Source organism: Protopterus annectens, chromosome 17.part0, assembly GCF_019279795.1.
Source record: "Protopterus annectens isolate FY-2018-M chromosome 17.part0, PAN1.0, whole genome shotgun sequence".
Taxonomy (NCBI): Eukaryota; Metazoa; Chordata; order Ceratodontiformes; family Protopteridae; genus Protopterus; species Protopterus annectens.
Window position 1 is genome coordinate 647,873,971 of NC_056751.1, and position 16,868 is coordinate 647,890,838.

Sequence of the window (16,868 nt, forward strand, 5' to 3'; positions counted from 1 at the left end):
TTCTATACCTCTTGTATGGATACAGTCAAGCATGCATATCATACAAAAAAATAAAGTATATGAAATTTACAGAAATTATCTGCTTCATGTATGTCACAGCTGCTTCATGTATGTCACAGCTTTCTCCAGAAACAGATGCAAACAACTTAGCACTTTTACAAAACATAACTTGCTGCACATATCAGACATAGTTTTAAAAGGAATAGATCACATGTGAAATCATTAGACTCCAGTTTATTGAAAATATGTAGTGTTTCCATTATACATTTATTAATCTTCTAAACCTTTCAATAAGACTAAGACATAAAAACCATCATACATTCTTATTGTGCAAATGTTGCACAGCTAATTTTACACAGATCAAAGAAACAAAGACAATTCACCTGTCTGCTTAAAATAATATAATGCAGTTTATACAAAGATAATTTTGTTCAGATTTCTGAACTGACTTAACACTCTTGATATGCCAAATTTCTGTATATGTTTAAAATATTAAATTATTTATGAATAGTAGTATATTACAAGAAAATAAACATGTGCGTAAAAATTATAGTTGGCATTAGACTGAGCTATTTCCAGAATCCCAGTTACTCTTGTGTACAAAATAATGCAGTTATTTTATTCGGAGAAATGTCTGTGAAAGTTTTAAAAACAAATGTCAACAAGAATCCTGATATCTGTAATATGGCAGCTGCAGGTTTGTGCTGATGTGGAAGGGTTTGCAGTCGTATATGAGTGCGTATTATAAATGCTGATATATGTCAGCTGTTTTTCCCCATCTGTTCTGCATTGTCCAATTCCACATCAGAAATCGGGCTTATTCTTTTATATAATCTATACTCTTTCTGGTTTCCATTTGATGCTGACTGATTTGTATCCATAGGACAAATATAATCTGTTGAGTCATCACCCTTCTTTTTACGCAGAGTTCCAAAATGTGAAAATCCTAGTTTCTTTGGCTAAAAGAAAAAGAGGAATGGTGTTAAAATTATGCAGCAATGCAGACTGATTTACATGCTCCTCTGACGCAGCTATGTGATCATTCCCCTCAAAAAATAAAACACATCGCGAGAAACACAATGGAATTAAAAGTTCACTATCATTCATAACCACCCAAATATTCTTTCGTTGAAATTCACTAATTAAATGCATGCTCATGTTGACTTACTATAGTGCACGTTTCAGTGGTGTACTGTTAAAATCTCACACATCATGTCTAGCTTAAAGGACTGCATGCTGATTTTGCAGTATTGCAGATTACTACATCATACTTTTTTTTTTGAGTCCTCACATAATGCCCTCTCTACTGTTGCATCTTATACAAACTCACTCAATGTCTCCTCTACCTACACTCAATCTGCCCATTCAATCCAGTGGGGAAATGGGGACTGGGCATTTCTGGACTATGAGAGTTTGCTGGCCCATTTGTTTTTGCCCAGGAGTCTCAGTCAGCCTGCTAGTGTCTAACAAAGTGGGTCAGCCTCCATATCCTGCAGTGTGGCCTACTCTCTGATTTTGGGAGCACCCTGTGGCTGCTCATCTGAGCTCTGATAATGTTTTTTTCCTATGAGAAAGCATGCCTCTATATGCGGAGTTCTCCTTGACTTAAGGATTCTAATGCACTCAGGGAGGGCTCAGTATGCTTAGACTCCAATTGGGCAACACCTAGAGCTCCTGGTAGTTATCACTCAGGGTACGAGATATAACCACCTTCCTCCCCCAATGATGGATGAGCCAGTAGTGGATACACACTCTTGTCCGCCTCAGTGAGTTCTTACAGGTATATGAAATCTAAATGAGCATGAGTCACCTGCACCACAATCCCGACTTTATTTTACTGCCCCGTGAAGGTGGCACCAATTGCAATTATTTTTTCAAGCAGAAATCACTATAGCATCAGGTAAAAATAAAGCATCAAGTCTTAAATTACTTCATGAAAAAAATGTTAAGTACAGCACTAGACTGTGTTCCCAACAACATTATTCCACATCATCCCAGTTACATTAATTAGACATTGTCATGAAAAAGGAAATTATGTCTTACTAAAAAAGGTAGAGCTTTAATAAGTGTGACATCCACAACATCATTTGGGACTTCTTGATATAGGCACTAGGACAACTTGGTCTGTAGAACTTCAAGCACTTTCCATTAGTTAAACCTCCCAAGAGCCTCTTGTACTCTCAGGTCTGCAGTGCTCACTGCTTGCATAGCCATCTGTTAGCTGATCAGGTATCCATAGAGGAAAGAAGGAACAAAATTGCAGGTAAGGTTGCTCGACTAAACAGCAGCACTGTTTGCTGGGGGCAGCCTTAAAAATAAGGAGGCATTATAGGCGTGTGGCAGATGGGAATCAAGTTGCCCATCAAGACATGAGCATCCCAGACCTTGGGCTGGAAGGGATGAGTGATACATGTTAAGAATGTCACATTTGTCAAAAATATACAATATTGTTATGGTTAGACTTAAACTTTAATATCTTTTGACAGGTGGATATCCTTGGCAAAAGGCAGGACTGAGTCCCTAGCAGTGAAATAGGTGGTTCCTATGGAATTATATCCTGCATTACAGTGGCCACAAAGCATGCTTATAGTGCTTTGCAAATCTGTTGACTGATGTCCATGCTGCCACGGAAATGCTCTTTATAACAGTAAGTAAGGTTGTACAATAAGGCTCATACTATGCTATCAGTCTGCAGACTATTAAAAGCCTGGACAATAACCAGAGGTCAGAATCAAACCCTGCTCCTCATATTACTTGGGTAAAAACCTTAATCATTATGCCAACTCCAACCCACTGAAGTAGAGTATGCTCTAGGAGAATGTGCTTTGGGCTTGGGGAAGCGGTCCATCTCCACTGACATAGCACCTTCCCTCCACTAGCTCCCAGACTATTCAAAGATGCACCAGTATACAACCTCTACGGGAATCTCTTCCTTCTTCTATTAAAGATCATTCCTCTCATCCCACTTTTCAGTTACAAACAGAAGCACATTTGAAGACTCTTGGAAAATATAAATGTATCTGCTATTTCTCTGGTCATATAATGTAACTTCCTCATTACCTTTTTCTGTCCACATTCCTTGCTCTGACTATTTTTGATTGTGATTCTTTCAGCTCACCAACTCTGATGTCAGTCTATACATAACTACTTTTTTAGTCACTCTGTATATGTCGTTTATCGATTGCCTTTATACCCTCAAGCCAACTACAACATTCCCTTAGTATATTGTGTATGTACATTGCAATTTGTCACTCTCTCTGCATATATCATGCATCTATTCTGTTATCTCTAGTCTGAAACTGAAATGGGTCCAATGAGATCAGTGCTCTACCCAGGTTAACAAATTCACAAAAAATAAATGCAGTCTGAAATCCACTTAATGAGTGCAGTTTTAGAGTCTGAATGTCTCTTTCTTTGTTGAGCAAACAGAAACAAACTGCTTGAATGCCTCAAGTCCTTTGTACTATATAACTAGAACACAAAATGATTTGAAAAAAAAAAAAAAATTAATTGATTTTAACATGTTTACAAAATATATATATAAAGAAGGAACGAATATTTAAAATTTCTTTTATACAACAATAGACAGTTTTCAAATCATCAAAAAACGAACTTCAAAACTGGTTTTCATTATATTTAAATATTAACATCTCCAATCTGTCCCAACAAGGTTTTAGAATACCATTTTCAGATCTTAACTTCATTATTACACAGAATAGTGGCTAATTCCATGAAATCATTGAATAACAGAATTGAATCAAATTGCATTTTCTATTAATTTCTTTTCTAGCAACTGCTAGGAGACACCAGAACATACAGTATCGATTACTACTTATAACAGATGGTATTGAAACATTTACCAGAACTGGTGCTCTTGTAAAGTCACATTTGTCTGCCCATATTGCCTTAAAGAAATTATCTACTTATTTCTAATACTTATCAATTTTTTTCACAAGCCACAAATTTATGTATTCAGTCTGCATTGGTTATTCTGCCACATCTCCAGAATTCATATATTTTTGAGTTACTAAATTTTGATATGTAGAATGGTTTAATAAAACATCAATGAATATATTTCTATGTAAAATTTTTTCAATATAAAGTTGAGGATGATAAAAACAATCAAAATTCTGTTTTTTTCCACCAATTGTGTGCATATGTATATGTGTGTGTGTGTGTGTGTGTGTGTGTGTGTGTGTGTGTGTGTGTATATATATATATATATATATATATATATATATATATATATATATAGACTGAGAAGGGCCCCTTATGCAGACAGCACAAATAGTATCTAGATACAAACGATGCAGATGTCAGTTTGCATACACACAGTACCTGTAGTCCATAGTTAGTGTCAAAGTTCGATGTTTCACGCTGTTCAGCTTAAACGACAAACAATAAGCACACCTTGCTTATCAAGCGAGGTTATAAAAGAGATGTTTTCAAGATACAGTTCCAGCTATTCAGCTCCAAGCTCAAATGGGCAACCAAGGCTGCTCACAAATAATCCTGATAATTAATTTAGTTTAGAGTGCCTATATTTATATATAATATTAACATACAAAATATAATTCAAAAAAATAAATAATTCATAATGTATAGAATGTAACTTGTGCAACATTTAGTACATAATATGGAATGTACAACATATACCAAGGTATACTATATAAAGAGACCAACATTTTAATAACCAATACTATCATATTCTCTGCCTTACAAGTTAGAGGGAAAATCCCACTTGTCGAGGGTAGATATACTACTCTAATATAAAGGCTTGATCTATTTGACTATCATAAAATCTATAGATCAAGCCTTTATATTAGAGTAGTTTTTTTATGTCTAAAGCGCTTGCCGTTCTTTATAATAAAAGCAATTTACCTTAGAATCCGCCTAATGCTTGTTCTTGGAGTTAATGTTGTACAAGCATTGTTAGACGGAGGTTTATGTTTTAAACGTTATCAGGATTATTTGTGAGCAGCCTTGGTTGCCCATTTGAGCTTGGAGCTGAATAGCTGGAACTGTATCTTGAAAACATCTCTTTTATAACCTCGCTTGATGAGCAAGGTGTGCTTATTGTTTGTCGTTTAAGCTGAACAGCGTGAAGCATCGAACTTTGACACTAACTATGGACTACAGGTACTGTGTGTATGCAAACTGACATTTGCATCGTTTGTATCTAGATACTATTTGTGCTGTCTGCATAAGGGGCCCTTCTCAGTCTTTTTGTTTTTTATATTTCGTTTATACGTGGAAGGACCTTTTGTGGTGTGTTTGGTAGCATTTTTGGATATATATATATATATATATATATATATATATATATATATATATATATATATATATTCTCTTTCTACTGGGTTAATACAATTCTGAAATCAATTGTCAAGATTATTTTTGTTAATTATAATGTAGGATTTAGAGATACCCCCATTAAGCAGAACACAGGAAATTCACGTTTTTCATTATCATTCATATAACACAAATGACCTAATCTATGAATATTATCCATACAATATGTTATCATCGTTTGTTCTAATCTTAACCATGAAGCTTTACTAATCAGCCCTAACAAAGTGTTATACTTTTAAGACATAACATGTTATTAACATTTTGACTTTTTATAAATCCTGGTATACATGCATTTGGGAACAATATAAACTTCCATTTTTAAGTAATGCGACACAGATAATTTCTAAAAATGTTCTACATATTCATCACATAATTTGGATACAAGTTTACTTTTAAATTCCAGTCTATATTTTTTAATAATCATACAAATGTATTTAATCTTTAAATAAATTATATGTATATGATTTTTTTAAGTATTGCCCATTTACTTGTATAATGTAGACTTAACCAAAGTGTAATCATATTTAGAATAGTGTCTAATGAGTAGAATTCTAAATCTGGAAAACTTACCTCTTTATGTTCCCATACCCTTATATGATTTTTATATGCAATTTGTGGATATTCATCATGTTTCACTGCTGCAGTCATTACACTTGGGTTATCCTGCCGTCAGGCGGTCCCGCAGTCAGTCAGAGTTCCAAAGTCTTGGTCCGGCGTCAGTTGCTGTCGCCTCCTCCCTGACGTCAGTGCGCCAGGGGTATATAAGAAGCAGCCAACGCCATTTTCTTCAGACTTTCTTGCCGCGCGGTGCCCGAAGCAAAAGCAGTTTGCAAGTGCCGCTCGGCCAACTCCTGAGATATCAAATTGAATTTTCAGAACCAAAGTCTTCAATAAAGCTAAGTACCCCATTGGGCAAACTTTTTCTTGCCTCAGACTGATGTCAGTAAAAGTTAATAATTGTATTTCTTGTGAGAAGAAAAAACCTCATAAGGATTTTCATTCTTACTGTATTCAATGCCGAGGCCCAGATCACAATGTCACTAGTTGTCGGTTTTGTGCTAGATTTAACAAATGCACTATTAAACATCGGTTTGATTTTGCTCACCATTACTTTGGCCGAAGGTTTAATTATACCATGCCGTCGGAACAACAGACGACCAGAATTCACAAAAAACGCAAAGATAAGGATAAGGACAGGCATCCGAGGCCCAAAACTGATGACAAAGCCTCTTCTAGGCCAGTCGCTGGTTCTCAGTGAGGCGCTTTCGCAGCCCCTGACACCCGCTACCTTAGAGCCACAGGCCGCGACCGACTCCCATGTGGAGGTGCCTAGGCCTCTGGATACTCAAGGTGTTGGGCCTACGGAGACTAACCCTTCAGATGGGTCTGGAGCCGCTGAGCAGGCATCGGCTTCTGAGGATGTTTTCAGACCTTCACAACTTACCATTGCAACTACAGCAAAGTTTAAAACTACATTAAAGACAAAGAAGCAAGTACAGCATTCACCCGGACAGGAATCCATGCTTAAAAAGCAGATGCTCAAAATGGCCAAAGACTTAATTACTCTGATCAGGGGTTCCCATTCCCCTCCTGATAAAAGACCTAGGCAGGATGCAGACTATGATTCCTCTGACCAGGTTTCTATATATTCCGATTCCTCTTCAGACCAGGGATACTCTTTACTCCCCTAGGAGGACTCTGATGCTGAAGAATCAATTCCTTCAGCCTCTCTTCCTGAGGATTACTCTTTTGGGGAAACTTTACATACCATGAGGGAGCATTTCCATTGGGAGGGCCAGGATTACTCAGAATCCAAGAAAAGGCTCAGACACTTTCTTTTATTGCCTCAGCACAGGCCCCTTGCTATTCCACCAGTGTTGGATATTGTGGATGATGTGTTCTCTGAATCCATTTTAAATCCTGATTCTTTGCCCCCTGCTCCAGTCAAGCCAGACAGGTACTACAGATTCCCTGACACTCTCAAATTTCTTTATAAAAACCCTGTTGCTGACCCAGAAACTATTTCCCAGGGTCCCAAAGGGGTAAAGGTTTCCACGGCTAAAAATCCAGTTCCCTCGGACAGGGATTCTAGAGCATTAGACAGATGGGGAAGAAAGTTTACACCTCTGCAACTTTAACAGTGAGGGCTTTAAATTGCCAATTTCACATGTTTAAATATCAACAATATTTACTGTCTCAGTTAAAACAGAAAATGAGTACAAGTGCAGAACAACCTGATTATAAGGAAATGCAGGATTTATTGCATGCAGCTGAACAAGTGGGAATGCATACTTTGCAATGTGGTTTTGATTCATTAGAAGCTTCTTGTAGAGCAGCAGTTACAGGATCTGTGATTCAAAGGCATGCTTGGTTAAAAGAACAAAGTTTACCAGATCATGTTAAGTCAAAATTATTGGATGCTCCTTTACAGCAAGATATTTTATTTGGTGTTAAGGCAGAAGAGGTATTAAAGAAAATGGAGGATAAGGCAAAATCTATGCAAACAGTGAAGGATTTCTTACAGGTACAGCCACCTCGATTTAGCAGGAATTGGCCTACAAATAAATTGGTCCTTTCCAGTGTCAGACAGGCCACAAAGAGGCAGATACAGATGCCAAAGAGGCAGATACAGATGCCCAAGAGGCAGATCTCAGCCCGAAGGCTCTTACAGACCACAACAGTGGGGTGCTTCAACCCCAAAAGGAGGTGAGGACAAGTCACAACCTTACAGGAAACAGTCCTAATGACTTCCCCCTTCCAATGCCAAACTCTTCCCTTTTGGCAGCTCCCTTAGGAGGGAAACTAGCACTTTTTTCACACAACTGGCAATCACCCAAGACAAATGGGTGCTGAGTATTGTGTCTCAAGGTTACAGGTTCCACTTTCACACTTTTCCAAGGCTAAAAGGAATGCCAGACCTGCCACAAAATCAATGGGCAGAGGCACAAAAAAAATTACAGCCCTCATGGACATGAGAGCTATTCAAAAAGTGCCACAGCAGGAACAAGGACAAGGATTTTACTCAAGACTCTTCCTGGTCCCCACAAAGGACAGCCTGGAGACCCATATTAGACCTTTCTACTCTAAATACTTACCTGGATGTTCAGAAATTCAAAATGTTGACACTACAGCAGCTCCTTCCCATGTTGGGCAAGAAAGCTTGGCTTGTTACTTTGGACCTCAAAGAGGCATACCTGCATGTCCCTATCAGACAAAATTGCAGAAGATACCTCAGATTCATAGCTGGTTCAATGCACTACCAATTCTCTGCACTGCCCTTTGGCTTATCTACTGCACCCAGGGTCTTCACAAAGTGCCTGGCACCAGTAATTGCATTTTGCAGACAAAAAGGAATTAAAATATATCCATACCTGGACGACTGCCTGATTCAAGCGGAGAGCAAGGACATTCTTCTAAAGCAGCTGGCGTTTGTAAAAAGGTTAAGTTGCCTAGGGTACACAGTAAATGAAAATAAATCAAAACTAGTGCCCTCACAAGAGATAATATTCCTGGGTGCCAGCTTAAATACAATGGCCCAGATGGTTTATCTCACGCCAGACAAACAAGAACTGACTCAGTATTTTCAATTGATGGCAAAGTCCCAACTCCCTGCAAGAAAAATTTTGCAGGCCTTGGGATTCATGGCATCCTGCATACTACTACTACCATATGCCAGACTGCATATGAGGAAATTACAATGGTACCTAAAAAGTGTTTGGACTCAACACTCTCACAGCTTGGAAACAGTAATACTACTAATTCCCTGCCTACAACAGGAGTTTTGATGGTGGGCACAGGCATGTCACCTCAACAAGGGTCAGCCTTTCACTCTTCCCACAGCCAGGCAGACTTTAAAAACAGATGCTTAGGATTACGCCTGGGAGCACACATGGCAGGAAAATGTATTCAGGGCAAACGGACCGCAGACCAAATGCATCTTCACATTAATCAAAAAGAGATGTTGGCTGTACAAAATGCCCTAACAGCTTTCAAGGACCTTCTGCATCCAGGACAATTATTATTAAAGACAGACAGCACCACAGTAATGTGGTACATAAACAAGCAAGGGGCACTCATTCTTACCCCTATGCAGACAAGCCATGACCCTATGGAACACAGCTCTAACTTATCAAGTTCATCTGCAAGCACAATTCCTGCCAGGAAAGAAAAATACTCTGGCAGACGACTTAAGCAGAAACATCATGGATCCTCACGAGTTGAAATTAAATCCACAAGTCTTCAGCATGATAATGCAAAAATGGGGGTGCCCGGACATATATCTTTTTGCCTCTCCACTGAATTACCAACTACAAAAATTCTGCACAAGGACTTATCACACACAAGCATGGAAAGTGGATGCTCTTTCGTTCAGCTGGAAAAGCCTAAACGTTTATGCCTTCCCACCTCTGCCTCTCCTTTCAAAGGTACTCCTAAAAGCCAGACAAGAAAAACCACAGATAATTCTGATTGCTCCAGACTGGCCACGCCAGCATTGGTACCCAATCTTAAAGAACTTAGCTCAAGGCCCACCTTGGAGTTTGCCTCAAATTCCACACCTTCTGACTCAACAAAACAATCAGATCCTGCACAGTCAGCTCAAAACCTTAAACCTGGCTGCATGGCAGATTCATTAGCCAAACAGACAACACCTCTCTCTAAAGCTGTTATGGATGTCATTTTGGAGGCCAAGAGGCCTAGCACCAGGAAATCTTATTCAGAAAAGTGGAAGAGATTCTGTGCCTGGAACCGGGCTCAAAGCCTTGACCCTCTTGTCCCTAACATTCCTCAGACACTACAATACTTAACTGAGATGCTGGACAAAGGACTATCCTTCTAATCCATTAAGATCCATGCTTCTGCCATCTCGGCTCATTACAACACAGATCCTCCTATTTTCTCTCATCCATTGCTAAAGCAGTACCTCAGAGGGGCTAAAAACATAAGACCGCCCCGGAGAGCACCAACACCTACTTGGGACCTCAATTTTGTCTTGGAAAAGCTCACTTTACCTCCTTTTGAGCCAGCCAATTCAGCAGAATTAAAATATATATAATGGAAAACTGCTCTGCTTCTGGCAATAAGCTCAGCACAAACAGTCTCAGAACTACAGGCACTAATGGCAGTGAAGCCTTTCATCATTTTCCACCAAGACAGGGTTTCTTTAAGAACAAACCCTACCTTTATGCCTAAGGTGGTATCCATTGTGGCTCTTAACCAAACTATTCACTTGCCAACATTTTATCCAAATCCCCAGAATAAAGGGGAGAGACTTCTACATTCCTTGGACATACACAGGCAATTACGCTTCTACTTGGACAAAACAAAAGCTTTCAGAAAAACTGAACAATTGTTTGTATCATATGCTCAAGGATCACAGGGAAAGGCTATTTCAAAGTAGACCATTTCAAAGTGGATAGGACACTGTATCCGGTTCTGCTACACACAGCATGGGAAACCTGTACTATCTAACATTAGACCACATTCCACCAGGGCAACTGCCACTTCTACTGCCTACCTTAGAGGAGTACCTACCAAAGACATTTTGGAAGCTGCAACTTGGAGTTCAGTGCACACCTTTACCAAGCATTACCACTTGCCTCTTTACTCTAGATCCAGAGCTGGCTTTGCCACTGCAGTGCTGCAGGGCCTCATAGCCACACCAAATCCTCTATAGAGCCAGCCACCCTGACTCATCTTTGGGATTCAACCCAAGTGTAATGACTGCAGCAGTGAAACACGATGAACATAGTACAGTTTTGTACCTACCATAAATGTAGATGTTAGAGTGTCTTCACTGCTGCAGTCCTGGTTACCCACCCGCCACCCCCTCTTTCTTAGCTGGGTCTTATCTATAACTTTCTACACTATACTACCTATGTGGTGTATTTGCTGGTTATTGCAGGTTTTGTTTTTACCATATTGTATGTTTTGCAAGCAATATGTATTGCCTATCTTTTTGGGGGCACCGGACATCTGGGGCAAGAAAAACTGAAGAAAATGGCGTCGTCTGCTTCTTGTATACCCCTGGCGCACTGACGTCAGGGAGGAGGTGACACCAACTGACGCTGGACCAAGACTTTGGGACTCTGGCCGACTGCGGGACCGCCTGACGGCAGGATAACCCAAGTGTAATGACTGCAGCAGTGAAGACACTCGGACATCTACATTTATGGTAGGTACACAAAACTGTACTTTGTATTGGGTTCCACAAAAATTAAATGAACATTTTTTCAGCTTCCTATCTGGAAACAAGGTAGTTGATTGAAATATATACAATATTTTAGGTAAAACATCCATTTATATCAACATCAATCTTTCTTCAAATGTAAAGAAATGACTTAAGATTTTATTTCATCAAAAATAGTGATAACTTTAGAATTAATTAATGTCAGAGTAAATATTTATTCCCAAACATTTTAACCCAATTAAAATTGTATTGATTTTTTTAATATTTGCATCTACAGTTTAATTGATTAAAATAACTTCAGATTTATTATGGTTAAAATGCATAGAAGAAATTAATTTAAACCAATCTATTTATTAATTTTAGGAATTGACTTGTTGGTATCGCCTACTGATAAGATATGATCAGCAAGTAATAGCATTTTAGATTGAAAATCAATATTAAGTTCAAAACCAACTATAATTTTGGTATATTTAATACTATTAGCAAATGGTTCTAGGCAAATAATAGAGGGGATTAATGGACATCCTTGCCTTGTACCTTTAAGAAGTTTTTCCTATGAAATACATGAACCTATTCCTACATCATTTTTAATTAAATCTACAAAACTTTCTGAAACCTATATTCTATTAATGTTCTAAATAAAAATTCCCAAACAACTGAATCAAATGCTTTTTCAATATCTAAACTAATCAAGGCTATATGTTCTCTGTGTTTCACCATTGCAGTCATCACACTTGGGTTATCTGCCTGCAGGTATCCCTCAGTCTGCCTGAATACCAGAGTCTTAGTATTTCTGCGTCGGATACCGTCGCTTCTTCCATGATGTCAGGTTGTCAGGGGTATAAAAACAGGCAGCTGACACCATTACATCAGTCTTTCTTGCCGAGGAGACCGAAGCAGAAGCAGTTTGTAAGTGCTGGTCAGCCGCTACCTGAATTTTTTGTTTTTCGAGTTGATAATCCTGAAGTCTTCTAAAGCTAAGTACCCCGTTGGGGATCCTTTCTTCTTGCTCTAACCGATGTCAGAAAAAGTTAACAATTGTCTTGCCTGTGGAAAGCAAATACCTCATAGAGATTTTCATTCTTACTGCATCACATGTTTAGGCTCAGATGACGACGTCCCGTGCTGTCGATTTCGTGCCTGAACACCCAAACCATTCATCGTTGGGCTATTTTTGTTGCTAAATTATTTTGCTCTCAATCTCCGTATTCCGAAATGGCTTCAGTAAGCCATCTGACTACCAATCTTCCAAAAAAACATAAGGATAAAGACAGAGACTGCCTAGGTCCAAATCTGCTGACAATGCTTCTGTTAAGCTAGTTGCCAGTCCGCTGGTACTCAGTGAGGCACCTTTTCAGCCTCTGATGCCCGCTTCTAGTGATTCGCAGGCCTCTGCTGAGACCCATACAGAGTCAAGATGCTGCTTTGATTATGGAACCAGCAGATGTCTCTACCTTGGATGGGTCTGGAGCCGTTGTGCAGGCACCGGCTTCTGAGGATGTTTTCCGACCTACCGATGTTCAAATCAAACTGATGACTTCTTTTTTAGCCAAAACTACAAAGTTTCTTAGGCCCAGAGTATGCACGACACCTAGAAAACCGATGACCAAAGTGCATGCTCATGCCACAAAAACAAACGCTTAGAACGGTTGAAGACTTATAACGCTAATCAGGGGAAGCCAGACTTCCCCTACTAAGAGACAAAGAATTCAGTTGCCTTCAGTTTCTACAGACCAGGAGTCCGATGACTCTGACCTTTGTGATTATCAGGACATGCCCTTATCAGCCTATGAAGATTCAGATGCTGAGGAATCCATTCCCTCTGCCTCCCCTCTAGAGGATTTCTCTTTTGTTGAAACCTTGCATACTTTGACAGCATTTCCATTGAGAATGCCAAGACTATCCTCAGTCCAAAAAGAGACTCAAAGAATTTTTAAAGCTACCTCAGCACAGGCCTTTAGCTATTCCCCCTGTCCTGGATGTTGTGGATGATGTTTTCATGGTATCCAGTCTTACTCCAGACACCTTACCTCTGGCCCCTAGGAAACCTGACAGGTACTACAGAGTACCTGATTCCCACAAGTTTCTTTTCAAGAATCCTACTGCTGATCCAGAGATCATTTTCCAGGGACCTAAAGGTATTAAGGCTACTACAGCCAAAAATCCTACCCCTTTGGATAGGGATTCCAGAGCTTTAGACAGATGTGGTAAGAAGGTATATACCTCTGCAACTCTTGCTATCAGGGCATTGAATTTCCAGTGTCACATGCTGAAGTCCCAGCAACATATTATGGAACTCATTAAACAAAAAATGGTAATATTTCCAGATTGTGCAGAAAATAAAGATTTGCAAGAGCTTATGCATTCTGTAAACCAAGTTAGTAAGCATACTTTGCAGTGTGGTTTTGATGCCCTAGAAGCATCTTGCAGGGCTACAGTCACTTGCTCTATACTGAGAAGACATGCCTGGCTGAAGGAGCAGACCTTGCCAGATCATGTCAAATCCAAATTACTAGACCTTCCTTTAAATAAGGATGTTTTGTTTGGCACCAAAGCAGAAGTTGTTCTTAAAAAGATGGAGGAAAAAGCTAAATCTATGCAAACTATTAAAGAATTCTTACACATGCAACCACCTCGATTCAGTAGGCATTGCCTTTCAAAACACTGGTCCTTTCCAGCCCCCTCCAGACATTCCCAAACAAGACCCAGGGGAAACAGGCCACCCAGACTACAGTCTCATGGGTATGCAGAGATCTAAGCAATGGAGTGCTCCCACCCCTAAAACAGAGTGGTTAGCCACCTCCCTATGGAAAAAGTTCACAATGACTTCTCAGCTCTACTTCCCAGCCCTGCCCAATTGGTTGTGCCCCTAGGAGGAAAACTTGCCCTTCATGCAAAAAAATGGATGTCTATCATTCAGGATCGATGGGTCCTCAACATTGTATCCCAGGGGTACAAATTTTATTTCCATTCACTGCCAACCCCAAGTGGGTTTCCAGACCTTCCTCCAAACCCGTGGGGAGAGGCTCAAAACCAACTTCTTTCCCTGCTCAACATCAGATCTATTCAGCCAGTTCCAGTAAAACAAAGGGGTCAGGGTTTCTACTCCAGACTATTCCTGGTATCCAGGAAAGAGGGCTCTTGGTGCCCAATCCTGGATCTTTCAATTCTCAACACCTTCCTTGTGGTCCTAAAATTCAAGATGCTTACCTTGCAACAGCTTCTCCCTATGCTAGCCAAGAATGCCTGGTTAGTCACCCTAGACTTAAAAGAAGCTTATCTGCACATCCCCATCAGGGAATCATGCAGGATATATCCACGTTTAAGGGCAGGATCTATGCATTATCAGCTCTCTGCACTTCCCTTTGGCTTATCTACTGCACTCAGGGTATTCACAAAATGCATGGCTCCAGCCACTGCATACTGCAGTCAGAGAAATATCCAAATTTACCCATACTTGGATGACTGCCTGATTCAGGCGGACAGCCGGGAATTGCTGCTTCATAATCTGGCATTTGTAAAAAGCCTTCTCACTTCATTGGGGTACACCACGAATGAAAAGAAATCAAAACTGGTGCCCAGTCAAAAGATTGCATTCCTGGGAGCAAGCTTGGACACAACTTCCCAGATGGCATTTCTCACTTCAGAAAAACAGGTCTATCTGACAGACTTCTTCAAGCAAATGGCCACCAGAACACAGCTAACTGCAAGAGAAATACTGCAAAGCCCTAGGGTTCATGGCCTCATGTATTCTGATAATTCCATATGCAAGACTGCATATGAGGAAACTTCAGTGGTACTTAAAAAGTCTTTGGTGCCAACATTCTCAGGACCTAGAAACAGTCATTCCTGTCATAACTTGTCTGAGGGCAGAGGTCCTTTGGTGGACAGAAGCATGCAACTACAACAAGGGACTGCATTTTACTCTACCCCACACCACCCAAACCCTGACCAAAGACACATCAGACTATGCATGGTGGGCCCACATGGCTGGCAAATGCATTCGGGGCCACTGGAGCCAAAGCCAAATTCTCCTGCACAACAACCAAAAGGAGATGATAGCTGTACAAAATGCTCTGATCGCTTTCACATACCTAATCCTTCCAGGACAACTGCTGATAAAAACAGACAACACCACAGTTATGTGGTGCATAAACAAGCAGGGGGAAAACCCATTCTTATCCACTCTGCAGGTTAGCCATGACTCTGTGGAGCACAGCTTTGGACAACCAAGTCAATCTACAAGCTCAATTCCTGCCAGGCAAATACAATTCACTGGCAGATGACTTAAGCAGAAATCTCCTAGACCCACACGAGTGGGAATTGGAGCCCAGCACATTCAACCTTCTGATCTAGAGGTGGGGGACCCCAGAGGTGGATCTCTTTGCTTCCCCCCATAACCACCAGTTGAGCAAATTCTGCACCAGGAACCCTCACAGCAGGGCCTGGAAGGTGGATGCCCTATCCTTTCAATAGGAAAACCTCTCAAACTACGCCTTTCTCCCTCTGCCCTTTCTCTCAAGAGTACTACTCAAGATAAAAGACAGGCCAAGGACAATTCTGATTGCTCCAGACTGGCCATGACAGCACTGGTACCCACTCCTGTGCAGCCTGACAATGGTGTCACCCTGGCACCTACACCAGGCCCCTACCCTGCTGTCACAGCAGGAGGGACAGATTTTGCATCCACAATTGCAAACCCTAAATCTTTCAGCCTGGTTTATTCCTTGAATATTCCACCAGCACACCAGCAAACCTAAGTAAACAGTTCCTGGACGTCATTCTTGAAGCCAGAAGGCCTAGTACTAGGAAATCCTATGCGGAAAATTGGAAAAGATATTGTTATTGGATTCAGTCTAAAGGAAAGGAGACAGCAGTGCCCTCCTTACCTCTAATCATGGATCAGCTAGCAGAGCTACTCCACAGAGGTCTATCCTTTTCCATTATGATTCATGCCTCTGCCATTTCAGTTCATTACAATACTGAGCCATCTCTATTTTCTCACTCTCTCAAACAGTTCCTGAGAGGGGCTAACAACTTAAGGCCCCCAAGGAGAGCACCCACCCTTGCTTGGGATCTTAACTCTGTACTGGAAAAGCTCACACTTCCCCTTTTGAACCTACTGCTTCAGCAGAGTTAAAATTCCTCTCTTGAAAAACAGCCTTGCTTCTAGCCATCACTTCATCTAGAAGAGTGTCTGAGCTACAGGCACTGATGGCTGTGGAACCCTTTATTATATTCCATGCTGACAGGGTTTTCCTCAGGACTAACCCGTCCTTTATGCCTAAGGTGGTGTCCAGTTTGGCCCTAAACCAATCTATCCATTTGC

General features: G+C 40.4%; 1 protein-coding gene across 1 annotated transcript in view; it reads right to left on the reverse strand.

The window, feature by feature from the left end:
- Positions 1 to 214: 214 nt before the first annotated feature.
- PPFIBP2 (PPFIA binding protein 2) overlaps positions 215 to 16,868 on the reverse strand; it is a gene marked incomplete in the record, with an annotated part of 2,221,164 nt that continues 2,204,510 nt past the window's right edge. Inside the window, 1 exon segment of the mRNA XM_044058974.1 lies at positions 215 to 959. Within this exon segment, the coding sequence (XP_043914909.1) occupies positions 762 to 959 (198 nt within the window).